This window comes from Musa acuminata, chromosome BXJ2-11 (assembly GCF_036884655.1).
Source record: "Musa acuminata AAA Group cultivar baxijiao chromosome BXJ2-11, Cavendish_Baxijiao_AAA, whole genome shotgun sequence".
NCBI classification, from domain to species: domain Eukaryota; kingdom Viridiplantae; phylum Streptophyta; class Magnoliopsida; order Zingiberales; family Musaceae; genus Musa; species Musa acuminata.
In genome coordinates, this window is record NC_088348.1 from 30,253,639 (window position 1) to 30,280,845 (window position 27,207).

The 27,207-nt window shown below is 37.3% G+C and overlaps 3 protein-coding genes and 1 long non-coding RNA gene across 5 annotated transcripts; 2 read left to right on the forward strand and 2 right to left on the reverse strand.

Annotated features, from left to right (window-relative positions):
• The first annotated feature begins 4,018 nt into the window (after positions 1-4,018).
• On the forward strand, positions 4,019-8,391 carry LOC135626931 (uncharacterized). Its single transcript, XR_010492504.1, has 3 exons — positions 4,019-4,280; positions 7,341-7,474; positions 7,885-8,391. It is a non-coding gene; the product is annotated as an uncharacterized LOC135626931 (long non-coding RNA).
• Positions 8,392-9,856: 1,465 nt separating this feature from the next.
• On the forward strand, positions 9,857-11,542 carry LOC135627267 (transcription factor bHLH57-like). Its single transcript, XM_065133287.1, has 3 exons — positions 9,857-10,687; positions 10,765-11,205; positions 11,308-11,542. Exons 1-3 carry the CDS (start codon positions 10,154-10,156, stop codon positions 11,389-11,391), a joined length of 1,059 nt encoding a protein of 352 aa, XP_064989359.1. The 5' UTR covers positions 9,857-10,153; the 3' UTR covers positions 11,392-11,542.
• A 1,157-nt stretch (positions 11,543-12,699) lies between these two features.
• On the reverse strand, positions 12,700-20,247 carry LOC135627476 (MADS-box transcription factor 50-like). The gene is made up of 8 exons (XM_065133589.1): positions 20,020-20,247; positions 19,676-19,888; positions 13,861-13,939; positions 13,589-13,647; positions 13,405-13,504; positions 13,277-13,318; positions 13,145-13,186; positions 12,700-12,976 (listed from the first exon to the last, which is right to left on the reverse strand). The coding sequence occupies exons 1-8, from the start codon at positions 20,178-20,180 to the stop codon at positions 12,833-12,835; spliced, it is 840 nt and encodes a 279-aa protein (XP_064989661.1). The 5' UTR covers positions 20,181-20,247; the 3' UTR covers positions 12,700-12,832.
• Positions 20,248-22,232: 1,985 nt separating this feature from the next.
• LOC103972045 (MADS-box transcription factor 50) lies at positions 22,233-25,833 on the reverse strand. Of its 2 annotated transcripts, none has more exons than XM_018820709.2 (8): positions 25,698-25,833; positions 25,350-25,571; positions 23,668-23,746; positions 23,057-23,118; positions 22,841-22,940; positions 22,724-22,765; positions 22,606-22,647; positions 22,233-22,506 (listed from the first exon to the last, which is right to left on the reverse strand). In XM_018820709.2, exons 2-8 carry the CDS (start codon positions 25,529-25,531, stop codon positions 22,360-22,362), a joined length of 654 nt encoding a protein of 217 aa, XP_018676254.2. In that variant the 5' UTR covers positions 25,532-25,571; positions 25,698-25,833; the 3' UTR covers positions 22,233-22,359. The 2 variants fall into 2 exon arrangements, with proteins under 2 accessions (XP_018676254.2, XP_009384513.2); XM_009386238.3 differs by having other exon boundaries at positions 25,350-25,590; positions 25,698-25,828.
• Between the last annotated feature and the right edge of the window lie 1,374 nt (positions 25,834-27,207).

Sequence of the window (27,207 nt, forward strand, 5' to 3'; positions counted from 1 at the left end):
GTCCATTCCAGTTCAAAAGCATGTTTATTTCATGCCGTAAATCGATGTATGTAACTATGAATCAAGGGAGAGTGTTGAGATTTGATTCATAGTTATCTAGGTAGTTATCATGATCTAGTAGTTATAGGGTAGTTTCAATAATTACCTCAATCATGATCTAATAGTTATATGGTGGTTTCAATAACTACTTAAATCATGATATAGTAGTTATAGGATAATTTCAATAACTACCTCAATCATGGGTGACATGGGGAGTGAGGTAGTTACTACTAGATCATATAAATAGGACTATAGTTCATGAAGTAAGAGATATAGAGAGTATGTGCACTTTGGAATATCTTGTAAGTGTTCTTGTCAATCCTCTTGTTTTAAATACTACATCGCTTTTCTTGAATCGAAAGGATTATTTTATTTTCATCGTAGTATTATGTTTTTTCCTTACTCCATCCCCAACACTTTCTTTTCGAGCGGTACATGAAGCCTCTCTTACAACTTGATGACATAGAAAGAAAAGCAGAATCCACCAAAATGAGGTAGATTTCAGGCTATCAGTATTCATCAGTTGACCACCCTACAGTTGGATTGCATCTCTCCATTGGTCCCCGCGAGGACTCCGATGCTGCCCATCTTCACCATGGAGGTTGCAAACTTGCTCTTGAAGAGCGCTGAGTTGGTCGCCAGCAGATTCAGTGTCACCCGACGTCGACGTCAATGTCTGGTCGGAAGTGAAGAGGCCATTCTGTTGTAGTAGCCGGTGTCGAAGACGAGGGAGCTCGACGAATCCATGTCCACCTGGTTGTTGCTCTTGAGTGGGCATTGCTGCTTCAACTAAGCAATGTAACTCGCTTCTAATGTCGAGTCTTCGATTGCGATGTCTGAAGTTGTATAGTATATCACGGGTGTTCAAACTGATTTGTAATGAACCAGCTGAACCATTCGATTCGATTAAAGTAAGATATTCCGAACTAAAATAATTTCAGATATATATAATCGAACTGATTCAAAATTGGTTAATTTGATTTGATTAATCGATTAATTAATTTTAATTTAAAGTAATTTAAGGAATATATATATATATATATATATTATAATATATATTATAGGCTTCTATTTGTGTACGAGGAATGACTTTTGAATGTTCTTATGATTGATTGATTGATATGACCTTTTTAAATCAGAGTCATAACAAATATAATATCAAAAGAATTATTATTCATGAATGGGTCTATGATTTATGATATGGATATTGTTAGAAACAATCAAGATTCATCTTATCTATCCATATCAGCATATTAATAGTGCATAAAATAATAAAAAATAACTTAAAAAAAAATTATAGTTGTATATCAGTTTGATATATTTATCAAACTCAAGAAATTGATCTCAAGGCATAAAATATAGTTGTATATCAGTGCATAAAATATCAGTTTGTATATCTATTTGATATATTTATCAAACCCAGTTTGATATATTTATCAAACCCAATATAGTACATCAATATAGTGATAGTTATAGTTTAATCATTGTGAACCACACGTGTTTAAGGTAGGTCTTAAGGCAAGTATGATTGTGGCATGTATTGGTGCGAAGATTAGAGAATACCGAAACTTTTACTTTTGCCATTGATCTATTGCTCCGAATTATAAGATCGATTATTATATTATTGTTCGGAGAAGAATGACCAATTATCACTTATTGCTATTAGACATAAGATTTTTCATAATATAATGGTTGTAAATACCATGAGCTTCGCTTTATGTCTATGTCATGTATGCTCTATCGTATTTGCTCAAAATCATTCATTGTCTTCCCATTTCCCTTCAGTGTATAAACTTGATTAGTATCTCATCGAGTTCTATAATTTGAATCTTAGGTGGCATATGTAAAATATTATTTTTTGGTTCATATCATAACTATGTAGATGAGATTATCGACCTTTCGTCGTTGCCATCATCATTGGTTGAGGCACTATTATCCATTTTACTGTTATATCTTCGAATCGAGCATGGTGCTAATGTGATTTAGAAGGTGTTTATGTTTGCACAATGGATGTATGACTATGATGGTCGGGTTATATAATTCCTCGAGTAGTCTGACTTAATATTGTCTGGCTTATTATGTCATATTTTGACTAAGGGTGATCCTTTTTGTACTAGGGATATATTTTTTCTTCTTCTATTGTCTCGATAATAATACATAAAGGATGTGGAGGATCTCCTGTCTCAACAAATAGAAGATCCTCTTGATTCTCCATTGCTTCAACCCACTTTAACATTAGTTGTGAATCTTTGTTATAGTATTAGAGGTCGATAAGATTATTCTATAGTTTCATTGGCTTCTTGTCTAGTTGGTACACTAAATCCTTAGCCACATATTGTAGTGAACACATATCAGTTTCTTCAATCGTTTATATGATAGTCTATGATGGACTTTCGTATGAATCAAAATGAACGTTGAGTAATTATGTGTTATGGACTTTCATGTGAATCAAAATGAACATTGAGTAATTATGTTTGTAACTATTTGATGTCATCATTGATGAAAGTAGAGAGATGCATCTCTTCCAAATTATAGTTATCACTCAATTGTAAAAGGATATAAATATGACTTTATTAATATAATAAATAATTAATATTAAATATAATATATAATTAATATGTGTGTAACTTTCTCTATAACAACATGATACAACTACCACGAGAGACTAAATCAATTATTTTTTATAATAATTATCGTTAATAATATCATTGGTTATATCAACATTATTCGACAAGAGTCGATATATAATATTTCTTAGTACCGACAATAAATCTAATCGTATTTTAAGACTATACCAAAATTAAATGATCAAATTTAGATGATAGAATTCAAGATAGATAATTTTATTAATAAAAAATTATAAATATTAAAAATTATGAATTAAATTATACTAAATATGAATTTACCTGCATTATGGATGTCTTGGTCCATGAACTTTATCCTATGATCGATGATCCGTAAGTATCACTTGGCCTTAAAATCGATGATCGATAATCAGCATATGTTTAAAATAAGACATTTGATGATGCTTCCTATGTCGACGTTATGGAAGATAATATAAAGTGGTATCACTTCTATTATAATTTCATTATAATATCTCAACATCTAGAAGAAATAATAGTCCTTTTCACCTATTTTCTATTGCTTGTTCTAGAATACGTGAAATCAGATCATTACCTTAAAACCCTTCCTCTTTTATAGTATTAACTTTAAGACAAGAAAATTTATAGCAAATCGAATTATTTCATATTAGTGTATCTCACCGTTTGAATACTTTTTCATCAAAGGACCCGATGATGATTATATATAAATTTTATGATCGATTATGTCCGAGCAACATACTTGCTAACTTATGATAGCTCGCAAATATTCTTTAGCATTAGATCTATGAACTGCATATATAGTCATAAATAATAATAATTTTTTCATCAATCGTGAATCAATCTTTTTGAAATTTGCTTTTGCTTCATCATGGATGACTATTTAGATAATGTAACGTAGTTTGATCTCCTCTACCATAGTATCTATTAGTTTTTAATATAATTTGTCTCTTAAATCATGTCGAAAGTATTAAGTGACTAATAAAAAAATCATCCATTTGGTACGATACATAACAAAATTGATGATACTAATTTTTATTAACTCTGTCCAACTGTTACATATCAGCATCATCCTAATGCCTATCGAAAGATTTGATCCTAATTACCCAAAAGTACGTTTCAATTCTAAAACCGAAACAGAACGTTTTAATTATTAAAAAAAAGAAAAACAAGAATTAGAATCGAACCGCTCACCGATTTTGATTTAGTTTGAAATCGACGAACCCCGAACCAGCTCGGTTCCGATTCCGGCCCGGAATCGAACCCGTCCGACACACAGCCCACGCCCTGTTTTATCCATAGCCATTGTGCCGATGAGGAGAAACCTTCGCGTTTTCTCGCTAGCAAAGATGCCAAGCCCGGTAGTCCAGCGTGAAGAAGAGCAGCAGCTCCCCTCCACCCAAGAGAAAGAGGAGTAGCTGCAGCAGCAAGAACAGCAACAGGAAGAAGAGAGGAAGAGGTCCGGCAACCTGCGTTGCCCTTCGCTCCCGAAGATATATAAATTGGTTTCTTTTTTGGTTGGACTGGAAGCACGACGAGGTTTTCTGCAGGAGGACGATGCCCACGTCATTGAGGACGTCAAGGATGATGGCGTAGACGACGAAGACGGCGATGATGATGATGAAGATGGCGACGCCGAAGGTGAACTCTACCTTTCGTTCCATCACCGCCTTTGTATTGATATATTTTTGTTTTGGATGGCCATGATTTAGCTGTACCAGATTAGGTATCTTTTAGGTTTTGTTATTGCTTACATTGTTTGAATAATATTGATGGTGAAACTAATATGATGATGCTCTGCTCTATCTTATATTAAGCTTGAGAGAATACAAGAAAGGGAGGAGAAGTTTAGATTATTGGTTAGGCAGCATCTAGAAAGGATAGGAAAGAGCTATGCGTTAAATTCTTTCAAAGGTCGTTTCTTCTTTCCCATTCAAAACATGGAGGCATTTGTACGATGTTAGGATATGCTAACAAGAGAGACAACAATAGAGAAGAGCAATTAGAGAAAAAGGAAAAGAAAGATTAATCAATTAGAGAAGGAAAATGTTGCAACAGTTTCTTTCTCATTTAGGACCTAAAGGAGCAAAAAACAAATTAAGGATTGCATGATATGTTGATGTTCTCTTTGAATCTCTCTGCTTCCATGTCAAAAGAAGAGGGCCGAAGAAAGTGGATATGAATTCCACTGTTAGTATTTACTGCTTATAATACAGATTCTAGTGATGTTTTCTTTCCTTTTTTGTTGAATATGCTGTAGGTGTATGCATCATGTAATCATTTTCCGAAATCTGGGGAATACTAGTGATGCATGTCATGTCATACAACCTAAAAAATTAGCTATTAAAATGGGAGGTACTATTGTCAAATTTGGCACACTGACACCACTTTCACCCCAACGGTGATGGTCAAACAACCTAACAATGCATATTAGATATAAGTTTCATCTCTCCCAGCAAGCAAGACTAGATGAGATCACCACTTCTCAGTAATGGACTTCCTTTCATTACTAAGCATACCTGTGTACTTCTTTATTTTCACAAGGGAATTCATTCAGTGAGCCATCAGGCTTAGAGTCAAAGTTCAACAAGTTGAAATAGATAAAGAGAGAGCATTCTAGTGGAGAGATCTTTTTACAAAGGGTAAATGACAAAGATGGGAATCGAGCCTAGGGTCTTACGATATACTAGTCAAAGTCTTTATCAACTAGGTTAGCTGACACCTTCTACAGGTGACAAGATTATCCATATGTTGCAAATGATCTGATTTCAACTATCTTGAGTACTTAATAATAAGAAATTAACACAATGCAAAACAACATTATGTATGAAATTATACCCATTCAAGTTGATTAAACCATGATATGCTACTGTACCTAGGTCCTAGCCCTTTATGTAGTATAATCTGGATAGCAATCATGCTGTTATGAAATAGTAATTTTAGACACTTACTATAATAAAAACAACAAGCCTTAAGGTCCAACTAATCTTATGCAAATTATGTTGTTGATAAGGTTGAGAAGCTTTTCTGAAGCATTTAGCTCAATCTTATCATGAAGAACTATTTTGTTATACATGGTAACTCTTTTGCTCAATGTATATGTTTGCACTATTTCAGTCATATCTGAAATATGGAATTTTTAACACTGGCAGTTTGTTCTCTATTGTCTGAGGCTAAAGATGTCAACGGGTCTAACATGTTACTATTATCAACTCTCTTAAGTAGCATAGTATTGTGGCTGTAAATTTAATTTTGAATTCTGTCTTGGGATAGAAATATTTTAAATACATATCTAATTGCATTGTGAAACACAAACCAAAGTATCCTTGATTCTCATTATTCTCATCAGATCCAGTAGGGGAACTTTAGTTATTTCCTTGTTCTTCATTTTGTGGCTTTCCTGATAATAAGTAAATTGTCATTTTCTTGAACTTGTTGCAATAAAATAATTGTTAAAAGATATTATCAATTGGGATATTAAGAAGAAGACTAAAATATAAGATGGCTACAAGAGTGTACAATGGATGGTTTTGACTGGTAATCGGATAGGGACATCGGATATCTGTAAATTCTAAATGTTGTTTCTTACCAGTGTAAACATTTTATAAAGGTTTACATGTCAAAACACCAAAGTGTCTATCATTTTTCTTTAAACTATTAACCTGTGGCCATGTGGGCATTAATTCATACCTCATGTTGCAACATTTAGCTGTGTGGAGCTTTGTCTCAAACATCTACTCCCACTAACACCATCTTAAAGGTTTTCCTGCACTCCCACGCCTTGAAAGCATCATTGTCATCATCTTCTTGGTAAGAGTATTTGCAGTGGGTTGACCCAAAAATATATCATTGAAATCTCCACACTGTGGATGAAAGGGAAGAATATGAGACGGAAAATCTCCATCTCAACTAGTTTACTTGAATCAACTAACCTCCTTGACAAAGAATGCATAATTTACCAATTTAAGTTGGCAATTCATTCTGAAGTTTTGTATACTGGAATCAAGGATAATGCAGTTTAGACTTGTCAAAGGCTTAATTTGTGTCAGATAGGCAACGATCCAGTAATGGTGTTCCTTTGTAGTATAAGTTTATGAGTGACCAGGTCCAAGTTACAGAAAAAAATCATGTTATTTGTAAATATAAAACTGAGTTTTATGTGAAACAAATAAGTAGAGAGAAGGAGAGGATGAGAAAAAAAGGGAGATATGGAAGGACAATGAGAATTCTCTCTATTTCAAGAGATACTAAGAGCTAATAGCTTGAAATGCAAAAGTTTGATAAGGTTTGAAAGACTAGAATGCCTCATTAACCTTTCTTCCTTCTCCTTTTATAGATCTCTTACACATTGAATCCCTCAACCACATAATTAATGAGTTACAATTTATTAAAAGTTAAACATAAATTACAATACATATTAAATTTATGGTGCATTGTACTTTGGTGATTTTAAATTTTTATAATAATCTCAAGAGACAAATCATTTTCTTGAAGTTTGATAAGATTTAAGTTTGAACTTGGATCTTGGATTGCATTAGAATTCTAAGCATCATAATCAAATATCTATTCCGATATTCAATTGATTGATTGCTGCTATTAATCATCATTACAAGAAATCATAATGCTCTTATAAAAATTGCTACAAAAGATATATTGTTTGACTTATTTGATGACCCTATACTTCCTTTTATCAACTAACAGGTGACCACAAAGCAGGTGCAGATAACAGTTCTAAGCAGAGCAGGAGTGAGAAAAAGAGCCGCAAGGCAACGATGAAGCTAGGAATGAAGCCAGTCACAGGTGCCAGCAAGATTACAATAAAGAGAACCAAAACTGTAAGTATATAATCAAGTCCATAAACATTCTACAGAAAGAAATCACAGTTCATCATCGAAATGACTACATCTTGCGGACTAAGTGAGGGCATAGTAATTTACTATTCAAGATTCAAGATGAAAGTGATGCTTTGACTTTACCAATGATCACAAATGAAGATGAGGAACCTTTAACCCAAACCTTACCCATAACTAGCTAAATATTGCAGCTTGATTGGCATGAATAAGAGTTTTGTGATATTGACAAATAAGGCACTTTACAAACTATATATAAGTGTAATATGGAGTCGACTATCATCTATATTTAGTTAACACTTCTGGAATTTAATATTACAAGTATTGCCGCTACAATTTTACTGTGTAAATTGTGTGTCCTACTTATTTATTCCTTATTGTTTGTCACCTCAAAGCCTGATGTCTTCAAGAATCCAAACTCTGATACATAAGTCATCTTTGGAGAGGCAAAAATAGAGGATTTGAGCTCCCAGCTGCTCAACAATTCAGAATTCCAGACCTCAGCAACATGGCGGCCAAGGTGTATCTGCTGTCTGGTGCACCAACCGGGGAGGACGAGGAGGAAATTGATGAGAGTGGACTGGAACCTCGAGACATCGATCTCGTCATGACACAGGCTGGTGTGTCGAGAGCAAAGGCAGTCAAAGCTCTCAAGACAAACAATGGAGCTCACTGCTTAGCAATGCAGATCAATCGAGTGGGATCGTGATGTTAATGGCATTTTGTTAGGTTGTTTGGAATCATAGATCCTTTGTTGTTTCCACCTTTCACCTCTTGTATCTGTCTTCGTCATATCAAAGTTGATCAGTATCCTTTATTGTGCCTAATGCTACCAAATGTTCCGCAAACGATGGCTGTGAATTTGCATGGATATACAAGATTGCTCATATTGATGCTGCTAATATGTACTAGGATTAATCATTTTTGGTTTCAGATTGTGTTAAAGAAATTAATAATCCTTTTCCTCTTACAAAGCTTGAGTTTAGCATAAGATAGGCCAACATGGATTTTACTCTTATCACTTTTAAGAAAGATAAAAATTTTATCAATCAAGCTAACATAACACCTTTTTCTTTATTTACATATGATATGAATATTTTTTAAAAAAATTAGGTTAAAATAATATAAAAATAATAATAGACATAAATTGTATTATTGGGGTTTGAAAGATTATAAGTTATATATTTGATATAAATTTCTAGTTTTAATTTTTTCTCTCTCTCTTTTACTATTTCTTGATGTCCACAGCATTTTGGAAAGAATTTTACAACAATGAGATCTTGCTGATCCCAACAAATACCCAATTGTTCATTTGTGATGGTAAGACACTCATCAGAGAAAGTGTGTGTGGATGTCACTCGCTCTGTCCGTGATGCGTGGTTCCAAGCACAAGCGGATGAAGGCGAAGGCGACGACCGAGCATAATCCAAAACCTCTCTCTCTCTCTCTCTCTTACGGGCTTACACGTTACGCTTCTCTCCTACTAAGCATGTAATGCGATACTGGTCTCCATAAACGGAGCCTGTGGTACGTTGGCTTCGGTGCTAGCTTTCACCCTCCACCTCCTCAAAGTTCACTGACACGATAAAAAGTTCATTTCCCTTCTCCTAAAGCTGCCATTTATTTGAGACACTACGAAGCACTGTTTTCTCTTTGTTTTATTTTCCATCGTACACCACAAGTCTTCCTATTATCGGACCCTTTATTACCCATAATTCGATCCAGAAGCAAGGTCAAGGGATGTACACAGAGAGAGAGAGAGAGAGAGAGAGAGAGAGGAGGCAGATGACCGCACGACTGTGGCCGGGTTGTGTCGCCGCTGCTGGACAATCTGCTTCCCAAACAATAATGCATGGCCTCTAAATCCCCAACTCTTTCTCCTTAGTAGAATAAGTTCTTCCTTGTTTTATACACCACCTCATGGTTGCTTAGATTCTCACTTCGGTAGCCATCTTAGATTGTGCTCTGTATTATTTCGTGATTGTTTCAGCTCCCCTCACTATCCTTTAGTCAATTGTTGCATCCCTGACTTCTCACCAGCATTTATTTTACATCCTAAAGTCCAAACGTGCGAGATGGGAAGGACTAGAGTTCTTAATGATTTTGATACTTCCTCTGCAAGCATTTATTGTTCCTGGCAAGTGGTGAGAGGGTGAATCTAAGAGAGAAGCCTGAACAATGTTGCGACTGTGAAGAGATGTGGTAGGAGGAGGAGGAGGAGAGAGACTTTTAAGGTAGGATAAGATCAACGAGAGTCAGATTCGCATCTGTGGCTGCTGTATCTGCTGCTGTTTCCATGGAGCGGCTGCGAGGATCCATCGATCACTCCCCTGTAAGCCCTTCACGTATCCCAATCTCTTCTTTCCTTTTCGTTCTTGCTCAAGTCAACATCTGCTTGAAGAAGACTTATTTATTGGGTCGAAGAGCGGTGGATATAGCCGCAGTACTGGACATTTCATTCAATGCGATGCATGTAATGACTACTAAAAATACTATCTGTAACACAGATAAAAGCTTCTTATTTTGTTGCCTGATCTTAAATGTGTTTGTGTCTCTTCATCCCTTTTGGTTTCTTCGTTCCTCAAGGAGTCGGCTGGGGATGGGTTGAGCTCAAAGTGCGTGGAACCAGGAGCAGCGACAGCGAGCTTTTCTGATCATCTTAAAATGAGCTGTGGGAGCATGTCCTCACATCAAACGCCTGTCCTTCGTCTGCTCCAAGGAGCCATGCAAGCAGGGGAAGATATGGTGGAAGAGGAAGTCCAGCTCCATCTTCAACAGTATCAGCACCGACGTTTCTTCACCTCCTACCCACAAGAAACCAACTTCCAGCTGCTCCGCCGGATGCAGAGCCAATGCCACTTCAGGCAACTGCGGATGGCCGAGATGGACCGGTCCTGTGCCGTGGAGCAGCTGGAGAGCTGCGTCACCCACGTATCCGAGTACGAGACGAGAGGTATAGTCCATCGCGAGGATCCGGCGACTGCGGCCGCGACTGGTCCCATGAGATCCCCGGCAGTGGCTGGCTCCAACGAACGAAGGAAGAGGAAACGCCAGCGGCCGGCGTCGGCTTCGAAGAGCGCGGAGGAGGCGGAAAGCCAAAGGATGACCCACATAGCAGTGGAGCGCAACCGCCGCCATCTCATGAACGTCCACCTCGCCACCCTCCGCTCCCTGATGCCCCCTTCCTTCGTCCAACGCGTAAGCCTTATAACTCTCATTTCCCCAGAACCATCTTCCGGTACGCTTCCTTCATCGGACGGTTTTAACTGATACAGGGCGACCAGGCGTCCATCATAGGTGGTGCCATCGAGTTCGTAAAGGAGCTCGAGCAGCATCTCCTCTCCCTCCGAGCCCAGAAGCGATTCCGGGAATCGGCTTTCGCTCGATCGAGCTCCGACGATGACGACCCCTGCCGTGCGCCCCTGCCCCTGCTGCACGACGATTTCCTCATCTCGCCACAGTACACGGGCTACTCGCAGTCCCAGCGGCGACGGCGCGGCGGCAACGGAGAAGAAGCGCATCAGGAGGATCGGACAGGGGTGGACGTGGAAGCGACGTTAGTGCAAGGGCACGTGAACCTTAAGGTGGCCGGATGGCGGCAGCGGGGGCAGCTAGTGCGGGCCATTGCGGCCATGGAGGAGCTACGTCTCTCCATCCTACACCTCAACATCACCTCCCTCGGACCCTCCTCCATCCTCTACTCCCTCAACCTCAAGGTTGGTCGGTCGGCCGCTCCCTGTTTCAATGATCGATCATAGGTCGTCATGCCATGCTCGGTTCCAGCGAGCTGATGCCTTTTGCTTGTCTTGACGGTGCAGATGGAGGAAGAGTGCAAGCTGGGGACAGCGGATGAGATTGCGACGGCGGTGCACCAAATCTTCAGCTATAACAGCAACTGCTGATGACATTATGCTGTAATTTTGTTTCTGGACGTATGGAAGAGACAGGAGGAAGGGTAGGGTAGGATGAGTTGGGGGTGGGGAGTGGACCACTGCCATTGCTGAACTGTGATGAAGAGCAGCAGCAGCTGTGGCAGCTTTCATTTCTGCTGATATGTGCAGTGATGGGATATTTTGTACTCTTTGGGTTTCAGTTTTGCCAGCCTTATTCTCCTTTCGTTCTCAATTTCTATATATCCTGCTAAATACGGAAGCTGACCTTTTCTTTCCTTTTTGTCGCCGAGTCCTTGAATTAGCCCGCAGATTTAATTAAATAAAGGGTGAATATTCGGAAAAAAATATTAAATTTTAGAAGTTCTCATATAGCATTTCAACTTTATTTTTTTTTATAAAATATTTTTTAATAAAATAATTATCATATTCTTTTCGATCACCGCCTTTCGCTTAGTCCTTAGTCCCATTGTTACCTCGTCGATCGTACCCCCTCGCACCGAACATGAAGTCACAGTGATATCACTTAGACCAATGGGCAGAGTGAAGACGTGGCCAGGCTAACATGGTTAGGGTTGGGATATGAATTTTTTAAATAACAATGATAAAATTATCTTTTAGTGTACAAATTTTTAAACTCTGAGCGCTTTGTGAAAAATTTTAAAACTTAGAGTTTTTTTAATTATTCTTAAATAAAATTAGGAAATATAAAAGTAATTTTCTTTTATTTTTTTTATAAACATCTCTCATTTCTAGAATATTCAAATAATGTTCTTTTTGACAACACAAAATATCCCTACCTAGTTATTTTTTTCTTTATTTTTGTATAGATAATCTATATGATAAACTATTTTTACACTGTATTATAATAATTAAAACTAAGGATCTCAATTATATCTATAGAGATTTCGTCATATTTTTATATTATCCATATAAATATGGGATGATGACGGATAGAATATTCCCCACCCTCCGTCAATACGTGGATTAAGACACTAAGTCAAAACATTAAATAAGCCAAGTTTTCGGTGAATCTTAATTGAAGGGTCAATTAAGAACCATGTTGGTTTAATTAAATTAAATGAAACATATCATCATTCAATAGTAATAGCTCATTCCCTTAGCCCTAATGTGCGGCATGTATACAATTCCTAATCGTAAGTTTATAGTCGATTGATTTTGTGGAAAATGATGAACAGTAAACAATGAACAGTAAATAACCACGATAATTCTTTAGTATCTTTCTCTCTTTCTCCTTCCCATTGCACACTTGGATCTCCCTCCCTGACTTCCCCACCGAAACGAATAGATCGAGAGAACTTCAATAATAATAATAATAAGAAAATTTATTCAGCATATAATTAAGTCATGACATGATGTTACTGATTAGTAAACAAGTGTTTGTAATTAGTTGTGTGCAAGACACATGATGATCCCAGAAACATGTCCGAATCTAATAACCTTTCCACATGTCGTGGGTCTCCATCCCTGGGCGACCAATGCGCAGCTGTGTGTCTGCCTCGGTGTGCTGGCAATGTGTGCCAGGTGATGGAACTTCCTCGGCAACAGTTGACGGCAGCCGACGCAGTTGATTCACCTTCGAACATCGGAAAAGATCAAATCAGATATATGTGGTTGTGTGATATGTAGTTCGACGTGAGACTAAGAACAGTGGAAGTAAAAGATGTATTCCCAGCACACGCACACGTACACCCAGGAAAGATATAATGAAAACAAAACAAGGCTTATGATGATTAGAACACACCTTTTCATGGAGTAATTCGTTCCCCTTCTCCAAAGAACTCACCTGAATGATGTGATCGAACTGTATCAATAAAAAGTTCTCCAAAATTGCATGCAAAACTTAGTCCATAACATAGCTTCAAGCAATATATACCTTTTCCTTCTGTTCTTCGATCTGCTCTTCTATTAAATGATACTGAAAATGAATGAACGTAAGCATGTACGTACTTCCATGGCATAACTAGAAGAACTTGCAGTAAAAGTTAAAGAGTCATGACTCGCCTTCCTCGCTCTGATGCTACGCAAGCTCTTCTCTATCTTACGCTCTATCTCATACAGTTCTTCCGATAAACACGAGTCTAGTTTTTCACCCAAGAACTTCCTGCGAACACAAACTTTATGCCTTGACAAGTTTGCTACTCGTTGCAGCAATATGAGATGAGCAGATGATCGCAGTAGAACTCACTGTTTGGAGGCTTCAAGATCTTCAAGCTTCTTTGACAAGCTTTCTGCTTCGTATTTCCGCTGTTACATGAAAATTTATTCTTGTAAGAAGTATCTTTTACCCTGGCAGAGATCTAATCCTACTAAGATGTCTAAATCCTATGTTTCCTGTTATCAACTAGTACTGCTTCATATTTCCTATATACTTGTTGCAGTTGATTCTTCCGTGAAGACAGTAAAAATAATCTTATTATGCTTATATCCTTCCAAGGTACGAAGAAAGGAATGATGGACCTTTGCATCTTGTTCCCTTGTTGTGCTGCTGGTGTCTTCTTTCGTTCGTTCTCTATAACGCTCGATTGTGCTTTGTAAGCTAAATAATCCAAGAACAAGTTCTGAACAATATTAGCTTCGCATTCGAACCATGGATGACATAATGAAGAGAAGAAGATTAAAACCAGAACACCATAAACATCATTCTAGATTATGTGCATGCAATTATCTTTAGCCATTGAAATTGTATCAAACCTGTCATGGCACTCTACATGTTAAGTGGACTAATCCAAAAGCTTAAACAGTCGACTTAAGAAATTTACTCGACTTGCACATGATTTTTGTTCCCAATATAAACGCGAAGATAGAGATTAATTTTGACGATAAAATGATATAAAAATATGCTGTTGTTAGTGATGATATAATGTCAAAAAAACTCAATCAATTTTATTCGGATCGACATACATAGCATATGATAATTACGAGGACCCGTATATGAATAACAAGATCTAGGAAATTATAAGGAAAATTAAAATATCTATAAAAAAAAACCTTTTGATAATATTTTCATGTGTTATGAGAAAAATTGATATGGATGCCACCTCAACATCATGTGATTGTCACCTCAGTATCATGTGGTACGTAGTTAGCACATGATCAATATATGGTCAATACATGATCAACACTATGGCAATCACATTCCCTAATCGTCATCGATCAAAGGAATCTACTATAAAAGGGCTCCTCGAGTTAGCTCTACTCAAATTTTCTATTGCTTGAATCATTCCCTAATCGTCATCGATCAATCACGTTCCCTAAGAGTCATTGGTTGAATCATTCAAGCTCAAAAGTAACCTAAACATCAAAGGAGCATTTGTTGGAAATGCCCCTATGACACAATTCTATAGAGTTTTGACACTTTAGGGTTGAGCAAGTGTGGCGACCAAGATCGGCCTATGACAGTTGTGAAATGAACTTCGATTGACTCTAAATTTGCTCATAGATCGGACAATCAAATTATGCATTAATAACATATAACTTTTGTAATTACTGATATATTTTGTATATATATGATCATGAATTTGCATTTTAGTATAATAATAAAGTTGTTCCTTATAACAAATTTTGAATCATAGAGACATATCAACTACATAAAATATTGTTTGTAAAATTTAGAACATGTATATTATGCTAAAATTCTTATGTGGGTATTGTACCTATTATAAGGATTGAGTATCCTAGAAACTATTAGATCTTGTATTCAAAAAAAAAAAATTTAAAAAAATAAGCATAATCAAATATGTTTTGCCAAGTCATAAAATTTCAAAACAACTAACTAAATTTTAAAATGCTGAAATATAAAAACATGCATCATAGTTTTTTTTAAGATTCTAAAATTAATGAATAACAATTTTTATAAAATATTGAGCAACTAAAACATTAAGCAACAATTTCAACACTTAAAATTAATTTAAAAAGAGAAAAACCTACAATTTCCTATAGGCGATGACCTCGGCTTACTAATACTTAGACGAGATGAGCAAAAATCTTAAATATGATGAGGAGTTTTATTCCGCATCAAATTTTTATGTAAATAGAAATTTAGTAAGTAAATTATTAGCAGCATATTTAAAATAATAAATAGATAACAACGGATGAGATGCGTTCCATATGAGGGAATTAAAAAAATTAGAAAAAAAAATTTGATGCATGAGATGTGTACCATATCAGTCTTTTAAAATTAAGAAAATAATAGAGATGTTTACATTATAAAAGTGGATTACCTTAATTTTATAGAATAACTAACAAAATCTTGAAAAGAAATGATGTCAATGGTATCAAATACCATACTATTATATGATAATCAATACTTTACTAGCTAAACTAATCAGCATATTTAGATAATTTTATAATACTAAATTATAAAGACATAAAAGTTTATCAATGAAAATAATATCTTATAGTGCAAGTCATCAGTTTTTCTTCTTGGTTGTTATTCTTAGAATACATAGCAACAATGTTCAGTGATAAATGACAAAGACATAGGTTTTCTTTTCCTTTCATCTATTGTTCAGTGTCTTTTCTCTCCCTCAACAGTTTTGTTCTTAGTACAGGACTACATCATTCATCCAATCAAATCTTTCTTTGTTATTTCTAAAAGGAACTATTTAGTGTTCATGTAATTTCTGTATATTTTCTACCAACTAATCTTTTCTTATATCTAAGTTTTTCTTTACTTATTTATATTTCTTTTATGAACATTTCAAAAACCATTTTTTGTAGTTGTCCTACATAACTTGGATAGTGCCTACTATTTTGCATAAATTAGTATACAACATATAATTTCGATCTATTTTCTTCCGACGGAAGCCTCCAATTTTAATTTGTTTTTCAGATAAGCCCCCTACTTAATTTTTTTTTTCACAACGGTGATCAATAAAAACTTTCATATTGGCACATTTTTATGTTCTATATTCTAATTTCTGTTCTTTTATCAATTATTTCAGCTCCTAAAACTTTCAATAATACGTTAAGGTAATAGATGAGCTATATATGCTGAGAAAATTTCTTGGTTGTTTGTCTTCCTTTGGCAAGCAATCAACACTAAGAAGAAGATATAGGCACTGATATAAATGATGTTGTGACCATAAGAATATATATCTTTGGTTCAAACTTACTATTCTTCTCACACTGTCAACACCGCGAAAGGTGCACAATATAACTTCTTTTTGAACTAATATTTATAGGTGAAAAAACATTTGATCTTTCTTTCTTGCTTCAATTGTTATGATCTTACAACCGGTGTGTTTAATAGAAGTATTGTGATTTCTGTCCTGTTGAAGGGTCAGTCATTGCTCTTTGTTTACAGTGAGGAGACTCCTATATCTCTTTGATACAACTTCTCCTACCATCAACTTTGTAAAGGATGGCGGTCGTGATGTTTTCTGATATGAAGATAGTGTGTATAGACCCACATAATTTTATCATGGTGATAACACCATGCAATGTGTCAGTGTTTAAAGCTCATAAATCACAATGGTCATGTGATTTATGCTCATACTAGTTTTTGTTGGCAAACGAGTAATAAGAGGTTGTCCATGCGCTTCATTCATTTCATTCATGCTCAGATTACATGTATCGTTACTGAAGAACTTCCATCATGTACGCAGAGAACATACATGAATGAGGAGGAGGCAACTTAGCCATGCATGAAGGGACCTTAAGAGAACATTCATGTGTGTGTAAGATGAATTAAAAGAGGAAACAATTGAGACACACATTAATAGAGGGAGATCTTAAGAGAATATTCATATGCCGAATGTGTGAGATGAACTAAAAGAGGAGACAATTGAGCTTTGCATGAATAAGATCAGATATTATGAGAACATTCCTGTATGAATGTGTGAGATGAATTAAAAGAGAACCACAAAATAATTTCTGCTAAGGTTGCGCTAATCCAATCTTGTCCACGTTATCTGCAAACTAACTGTTGCTTCATATGTTTCCTCTATTGGTGAGATAGCAATAGGGTTGGCTTTATCTAGTCATTTTCACAGCTACATGTAAGGAACACTATCTTTTTGTGCCTATCCTCTATTCCTTCTCTTCTTATGTTCTCCCTCAGTGCCTATCCTCTCTCTCTCTCTCTCTCTCTCTCTCATTTGTGTAAACAGATTCTATTTGGTTCTGACAGAATAAAGTTTAATGACACAAATTAGCTGAAGTACATACTAAAAGCTAAACCTGATATCAAGGATGTTGAATTAAATCAGACATTAAAAGTTGTTAAGATCCCAAGATTATCTTAAGAAAGTAATGCAAAGAGCAGATAGAGGTAGATAAAAATTAAGGATCTGTACAATAAAAGTTGTGGTGATTTAGCTGAAGCATTATAGAGTCTCCATTGAGGATAATGAAATATAGATTTTCTAGTAGAACTAAGATTTACTGACATCACTTATTTAGACCACAGCATAATTTGCATCAACTCATCATCTTTAAAAAATTATATGCATAAAGAAATATTTAATACTAGCATCGAAAATTGATGTGCTCTGTATTATCAGCATGGGGTGATTCAATATATTATCTCTATAATAACACCGGCATATCGGTTGTGCCACTTATCAAGACAGATTAAAAACATTACCTGAATCGAAAACATTAAGCATGCAACGACAATGGCACAGCATAACTAAAACACAAAACTTCTTATCCTGACTGAAACTTTAGTCCATCAGCAAATAAATATGGTGTAAACTTTTAGATCTTAATTCGGTTTCCACTTCTATTTGTCTTGGAAATAATTGAGCTAACAATCAACTTAGCTGTATATCATAAATTTGACTCAAATTTTTATTGGTTGAGCTTGAAAAATAATCTAGTTTTGCTTAGTTTCAAAGATTCAGAGATGCATGAATTCTAGAATAATTGATGCATAATTTGCATCAACTCATCAATTCAAGAAAAAAAAAATTCCAAATATATTGGAGCACCTATAATTGACTATTAGACTGTCTAAAACCGAAACATCATAGTACAACATCATGAGAGTTAGCATATAGATAGATAGATAGATAGCCCATTAGCAGCTCAAATATATATCCATGTTATCTACATAAAGCAAAATGATTCATATGAATGCCAACTTATGATTATGAACGCACGGCATTGGTTCTAATGTGAATGTCTGCTTCCAATATCTGTCATCATGAAGCTTCAAGTGACTTTAAGGACTTGTATGTTTAAGTGTTTCTATGATATCTCACTTCTACAGCATAATAAACATGAACTGTGTTATATATGGCGGCATATGCCAACATTAGGAGGAGATCGTACTAGAATTTGGGAGACATGAAAGAAATCAATCACACAACTAATTAAATATTCAAACTGTATTCATGAGAATTTTTTTATTTTATGATCACTGGCTTCAATCATATTACGAGCGATATAAATGTGCATAAGCTATTTAGAAAGTGTACATGTATATATCAGAAATCTTTATCCCTATAAAGTTAGAATCTCTGAAATGAAACAAGTATGTGTTTCTATTATGCCAAGGGGAAGAAGAGAGACAAAAATATGCAGGAGAAGTATAATCTTGATTGGACATTTCCTCCACTGGAAAGCAAAAGAATGACTGGTAGAGTGACAATTGTCATTATTTTCCCTATCTTTCCACATGTAACAATGTTTCCATACCACTCATGCCATTTTAGCTTGCTGTAATTTGTCTGGCTAACATTGCTATGTAAATTCCATTTATAAGTATGTTAATATATAAAGCCTTTGTCAAAGGGAAACACAAAGATCCAACCGAAAAAAAAGTTGCACTCATACGGAAGAAATAGGACAGACGTATGTACGTTAATCAAGTAAAAAACTTGCCCGTTTCTCACTTTAAGGAAGACATGAATGACCTCATTCCACCACTGATGCAAGACAAATTGAGGTAAAAGAAGAGAAAGATGCTAAGAATCTGGATCTGTAAAGATTAGAAACGATCAAACGAGAAGTGCACCGCTAGGAGACAGAACGGAAAGAAATTTTTAGGTGATCAAAATGGGAGGACGAAGGAATCAGCAGCTTAGTACAAAGATTTATATAGCAGATCTCAAATTCTGAAGCGCATTGACTAGAAAACACATCCTTCAGGAGGACGCAGAGAGAGAGAGAGAGAAGAGAGAACATCTGATCCACAATTTGTGTGGCATGGAATCTATTTCATATTTTGGCTTGTTAATAATCAAGAAGACCGTCAAAGAAAAAGCTCAAGTATGCGTCAAAGATAAAGAGAGAGAGAGAGAGAGATGAGGGAGCAGGTTAATGGCACCTAGAGCTGGAGAACTCGTAGAGCTTCCCCCGGGGAGAGAAGACGATGAGTCCGATCTCGACATCGCAAAGCACCGACAGCTCGAAGGCCTTCTTCAGCAGCCCGTTCCTCCGCTTCGAGAAGGTGACCTGCCGGCTCGCTGCGTTCTCTATCCGCTTCATCTCCGTCTTCCCCCTCACCATTAGGATCGATGATTCCCCTCTCTCTCTCTTCCTACCCGAGCCGAAGCAAACAACACCAACCACAACAACAACAACAACAACAACAGTATCGATGGATGTCAGATGATGATCCAAGATGATAAGAAAGGGTATCAACAACACAGGCAAGGCAGATGGTGTCACCGTGGAAAAGGGTATCTTCTTGTTCTTCTCCGGGGGAACGAACGGCGACTAGGAATCAGAAGGTCCACCCCCTTTCCCTGCCCTTCGACGATCCTAATAAAGAAAAATGCAAGAAGCGGGGCCGCAGGGTGGACCCACGAAAGAGCATCGATCGCTTCCATCCTCCTTTCTTTTTCCGCCCGGTGTAGGGTGTCAGCAAAAATCCAAGGAACGGATCAGCTTTTCTGCGGGAGTCGATAGTAATCTAAGAAATTATCTTGGGAAGAGGCTTTAAATTCGCAATTTAGCGTCGAGCGAGGTTGTCAGTTGGGTCGCACATGATTGCTCGTTGCTGTCGCGGTCCCCGTGGCTTTTCTGGTGGGATCTTGTGTTTCTCCCTAACGACCGAACAGGGAAATGGTTTCCTTTCATTCGCTACCGGCTCTGGGCCCCAGGTAAATTGACACTGTTCCACGTTTCTCTCGTGCTTGACCGCTCGGCCGACGCACCGTCCCGGGACCAGCGGCGTCATGTTCTTGGGGACCGGACAGGAAACGCTGTCTCGCCTCTCGTGAATCGAGTGGGGTCCACGGGAGGCATCCCGCCTTCCACCTGGAACCCGCCCCGCCGTGGGGTTTTGGGAACCCTGTTCCCTCGCTGGGACGGGACAGGAAAACCCCGAGCCCCGGTGGGGGTTTCCCCACCCGTACGTATCCGTACGTCGCGCGGACCAGATGAGGGCACGTAGTCGTCCGGAGGGGATCATCGCGATCGCCGCCCATCACGTGGCGTCCTCTTCCTCCTGCTTTTTTTGACACAGCCGACGACGCGACGGATCCACTGGCAAAAGAAAACATCGCACCCGGCCGTCTCTGCTGCTCCTAAATGCTTCCTCCAAATCTTGCAGACTTGTTTTTCCATTTATGTGATCATTTTAGGTTGTTCAGCTTTCGTTTTCTCCTCGCTACCGAATGTTTTGGGACCAAGGGCAGTAGCTGTCGAGAAATCTGTCTTCAAATATTAGAGTCAGTATTTAGAGAGAACCATAGTCCTAAGCATTCTTCCTTTTAATTCAATGAATATTTTTATTTTATGGAACTGTGTTTAGATCCCGGTTGTCTCTCGTAACTGTTGCTAATTCTCATGCTGCATTAATCACGTTGCATTGTTCAACTTTGATTCCCACAGCCAATATTTGGGTTCTCTGGCTGGCGGCTGGTGCTGGAAACATCCAGTGGATACGGATGAGAGGGAAAGATCATGAGGGCGACGCTTCGTCTATTGCTTAGAAGCAAAGACACTGTTGTAGTGGGATTATAGTGACAGATTATTTCGGTGGAGGAGATTAATAGGAAACTAAGGATGTCCGATATGTTGGGTCAATGGGCAGTCAGATAGTTACTCAGCACAATCTTTTGTTCGAGAGAAGCGGAAACAAAGTATCGGTAAAGCTCGTTTAAACTTATGGCTTCCTGAGCTTTACACAATTACTGATGATGGGATTAAGATTTCTGATGCTAATTTAGCATGAAAGCACGGTTGTCATACATTATTGCTGCTCAATCTATATGGGCCATTGTCTCCATGACTCTGTAGCTATTACACTGAGAAGAGTGAAGTCAGTCGTTGTAGCGTGGACAACTTAGTTAACCTTATGCAGCATAAATTAACTGCTCGCGTTAGCTTGTACTAAGATTCGCTCTCGTGACAGACCAGACAAAGCTCAGGCAATGAACCTGCTCTCGGTCAGCTCTCAGTTCAAGTTTCTCCAACACAAGCTTCCTTTTGCCAATTAGCAGTTCCTGCATGATAGATATTATTGTCTACCATGTGTTGCCGCTACTTGAGACAACCTCAGCGAATCCATGTCTATGTCTCTCCACCATGACACTAAGATTAACCAGTCAATCGTTCTCGAGAAAAGAACAGGAGCAACATGCGTTTGTGTTTCTTTGCTCGGCAGCAGCCTGACCGTGGTACCATACAATAAAATATAGATTCTGTCAGTAATTAATACTCTTGCACTTGAATGCTGCAGTCGTGGAGGGAGAGCCGTGGCAGTCCTGTTGCTAACGATGCTCTCCTTGTGCAGTGTTGCATTGTGATGTGGTGCGAGGTTTGATTGAGAAGAAGAGGAAGGAAGAATAGTGAGAGTGTGATGTCCATATGTTAGGAAAATATGCACCAGTCGGGTGGACTGCATCAAAGCTATAAAGATTAAGGCGAATATGGTCTTCATCAACTGAAAATATTAAGGCTAATAAGCGACTGTGATATCCATATGTTAGGATTGTACCCTTGAATAATCTGCATACAATACATTTGATCTCCACGGAAATTGGAGGATTGCCAAGAAATCAATCACCTGTTGTCACGGGTCCTTCCTCTTCCAGGCCATCCAATGCACAACTGTGTCTCTACATCGGTGTCTTGAACAAGTCTGCTGTGTGATAGAACTTCCTTTGAAGCAGTAAATGGTGAGTGAGGCAGTCCCATGGACTTCAGACACTAAAAGATTCCAAATTATGTGGAGTTCAATTGCTCTGTTGATTTGCCAACAACGTAAATGAAGTTGTTTTGCCAAACTATGCAATCAGAAATGCATACCTCGATACGCAGTAGTGTGTTCTCCTTGATTAAGGAACACTCCTGAACATAGTGATTCAGTAGTCTTAGCTAAGGATTTGGATAAAAACGAGAGTGCAGCAGTGCTCAAGTGATCTACCTTCTCTTTGAGCTGTGCTATCCGCTCTTGTAGCAAATGATACTGAAGTTTGTAAATGGTAAGCATTTAGCTTGTCGACAAATCTAACATAGAATGTAGTTTCTGCTATTGACTTGCCTTCCTAACTCTGATGTCGCATAAGCCTTGTTCTATCTGGCCTTCTAACTCATGCAGTTCTTCGAACGAACATGACTCAAGATTTTTGCCCAAGCGCTTCCTGGATCAACATATTTCTCCAGTTCTCAGCTTTATTCACATGAAATTCTTCCATCTATTGGGAAAAAAAAACGTAAATAAAATAGAAAAAGAGCAGAATATCGCACTAGAACTCACTGTTTTGAAGCTTCCAGAAGTTCCATCTTCTTTGACATGCATGCTTCTTCATGTTTCAGTTCCTTCAAATTCACACAGTAAACTCTTCGAACATAGCAAGATAACCAATATGACAAAATGCATGTATAGTCTCTCTCTCTCTCTCTCTCTCTCTCTCCAAATATATATTTTTACTGTCTTTTCATCGACAACTTAAAAACTATCAATATGGCAAACTATCGCTAAAAAATTGGCCTCTACTTCAATATCATGTTACAGTTTAATACTCCCGATAGAGATATTAAGTTATCGAAATTCTCTTCTTTTACATCGATGGAAACCAAAATGCTTTAACGAATTCATTAAGATATAAAAGATAAAAAGTCAAATATAAGATATTTTTTCCAATAACCCAATCTAACTTGATGTGATGTCTAAACTACACAATTGACATTATTTTTAAGCAATAAAGCACCAATTTGAATTATCGACTTTCTTGATCATCAAGAAATCAGCTTATGTAAAAATATCAGTCTCATACTTCAATTTTACTTTAAAATTCACCCTAGAAATAATCTCAAATGAAGAAAAAGGGAAAAATGGCTTTGTAGGTCTACAAAGGAATGCTGCACCTCGATGTCATGTTCCATTGATGTGCTAATGGTGTCTTCCCTTGAATGTGCTCTATAACGCTTGATTGTTTCAAGCACACTGAAGATCCAAAACATAAGACAAAAGCATATTAGTTTTTAACAATGACAGTGAAGTCACAAAGAACTCTTAAGAATGACTATTGGTATTAATGGTTGACATCTTTACAAGCTAAACTAGCTCACAGTTGAAGTTCTTAAACATAATTCACCATAAGTGCACTTTACAAAACTATATTTAAAATGAATGATACTTCAAATGCATGAATTTTAGTAATAAAGAAGCAGCCTTGTACATAGTTTTACTCTCCACATAAAGATAACAGCTTTAGTCATTAATGGAGCAATACTACTCGCACCAAAGCTTTTTTTTTGGGCAATAATTTAGTAAAAAATATAATAATATGAAAGACTTCATGATAAGTGGATTAATATTAAGTCGTGTTGTGTCGAAGCGTATAGGATTTGTGGAGCTAAGCCAGAGTAAGGAAATTTTTGGAGCAACAGAGGCGTGATGAGAGCTATAGTCATTTTAATGTGCATTGTAATTACAAGGTGTCAATGTCAGTTCACCATCTAGATATCATAGTTCTTACTTTTACCTCATGTTTCAAGTCAAGAAGCACTTTGTTTTGTTTTAGCTAAACATTCCATGGACAAGACATCCAAAACACAAGCCAAGCATCATGCAATGTGTTCATGAACATACAAATGCCCTTTATTGATCAATCCTCGCCATCGATATTGAAGAAAAGAACTTAATTCTGACGTATTCAAGCAATGTATGCATAATAATCTCACTTAAATAAAAAAAAAATATTTCTGCAATTGTTACGACGAACGTTAAAATTATAATCATAAAAGAAGACCGGCATTAATCCTTTTCTAATCTTATTTAGGAATAAATAAAATTTTTATATGCATAAGTATCATAATCTTGTTCTAACATTGGTAATAGCTTTTACCTAATTGTAATTGAGTGGGACATGCATATAACTGATAGCTAACCAAACATGTACTGCCTGCAGTAAATTCTACCATATGTTTTAGCTAGAGAGTCTTCCATTCATCATGTTATTAATTCTATGTTGAGAAGAAGAAAAGAAACAAAATGTTTATGCAGCAAAACTTGAGTAAACGAGGGGATGAAAGGGAACCAATTGCATGAATTTGGTACGGACTGCTGATTCATGGATTTGAGTTCCATACCTTTCCTTCTCTTTTGTTTACCTGACATTAATTTGTTGTAGAAATCTACAAATACTTGTTATGGCCACAGAAAAAAATTTATGGATTCACATTCGGAGCCCCATTTCAGCAGTCCAAAGCAAACTGAATCACAAGGATTTGCTTAGAAAAGAAGAGGAGAAGGAGAAGGAAAAAGCTGGAGATTATGGCGCAAGGATGCAAGGAACGTTTCTGAGTGGAGATCGATCCTTGTAGTTTTCAGGTCATCATCCGTATAGATAATGTCAATAATTTATCTCCTAAGGATCTGCAGCTGTGTCAAATGATCACAGACACGGGAAGAAGCCGCTGCTGGCAGATGATGATTTATGTGGCTACTTGTATTAGGTTTCTTTCATCCTTTTCGATTATATAGATAGGTAGATAGATAGAGAGTGAGAGGAGGAGAGGGGAATTAGTGTATGCAGAAAGAGAACCTGGAGCTGGAGAAGTCGTGGAGTTTTCCCTGAGAAGAGAAGATGATGAGCGCGACCTCGGCATCACAGAGCACGGAAAGCTCCAAGGCCTTCTTCGCCAGCCCGTTTCTCCGCTTGGAGAAGGTCGCCTGCCGGCTCGCCGCGTTCTCTATCCGCTGTATCACCCTCTTCCCCTTCACCATGACGATTGACGTCGTTTCTTCTCTCCCTCTTTCGGTGTGTCTGAGATGAAGCAGATGCTCTAGTTTAGGCAACAGAAGAACCAAACAATAAGGAGTCACAGAAAGGGAAGTGGCGGATCTCTGCGGAAATAGCAAGAAGAAGAAGGACAAGGCTGGCGGCACCTACCCCTTTCCGAGGGCACAGGCACCACCCCTTCTTGCCCCATTGACAAGCCACCCGATAGAAATAAAAGGAGATGGGATAATCTAAAGTAGTGAAAGCTCGAAGCGATGGAAGGGATCAATCCAATTGTTGCAACCCACGTAGTCGTTGTAGCAGCGTTGCTACTGTGGTGGTGGAAAAAAGAAGTTTGTCTCTTTCTCCAGCCATACCCAACAAGCATTGAGAGAATTGTCAGGCAAGCAGTAACGTCGCTGGTGCTCTCTCGCTCCTCCTCCTCGCCCACTGATTTAAAACCCCTCTCTCTCTCTCGCCCGCTCGCTCGCGTTTGGGTTCGCAGTGACACCTTTGTCCTCACCTGTGGTATTGTTGTTGATGTTTAAACGAGTATCGGCATCTTTCTTTCTTGTAAAGCTGTGTCGTCCTGTTCTCTTATTCCGCTTGCTTTTCTGGTGCTGTGGTCAGTTTTTTTGCCATATTTGTGGTGAGTTTAGGTTGTCGGGCTTTCCTTTTTCTCCTTACGCATCATTTCCGGGACCAAAGCATCCATCCGTCTCGCCTTGAGGTTGCTGCCTCCAACTGGCATCCCCTTTCTTCGCCGCCTCTCTTCCACGTTTTGACCACACGTAGCGCACGTAACAGTACTACCGATATGTCGCACGTCACAAGTCGAAAAATTATATTATATGATTATTAATTTACAGTAAAGTATTTTAAATTAATGAGTCAATCATTCTATTAGATTGACTCATTATTATTTTTTTTTCCGAGTGATCTAATTTCACTCCATAATCATGTTTTCATGCCCATCTACTTTTCATGTTATTTTTATTTTTGGCTTAGAAAGAATCTTGAAACAACACAAATGCCGGGGGAAAGAGACAGTGCAGCTACGTCGTTTTGTTCCTTAGTCATTTAGGTTATACTTGTAGAAACACAATGCATGTGATGGACCAAACTATACGTAACTTTGTAGAATAAAACTATAAATAGCGGTATAAAACAGGATGATGTATAATTAGCAATACACAGTATGCACGATGGCTATCAACAATGTTAATGTTGCACCATGGTTTCTTGGTTGTTTCATGACATTTTGGACTTAGCCGGAGAGGTCAAAATAGTTAGCTTGCAAGAAGGTGATATTGCACTATTTGGCCTCTAGGGGGGCTGAATAAATAAAACAAAATAAAATCATTGATATAATTTAATATTTTTAAGATCAAAATATTTAACTTTCAGCATATTTCAAGAAGGTGATATGGACCTAAACACTTGAAGGAAAATCCTCTAGCGAGATGAATTGATTCCGTTTAATACTTTTTAGTATTTGTTATTTCCTAATAAATAATAATAAAAAATATTTACTTCTAAAATAGTTCTATAAATATAATGGATGCTTAAAATATTGAAAGAAAATTAGAAATAAGAAGGATTACACAATTACTAGTTACTTTTCATTTCCATCTTATTCCTTTTTTTTCTTTTATTTTCTTCGAGAGATTCTTGAAACAAT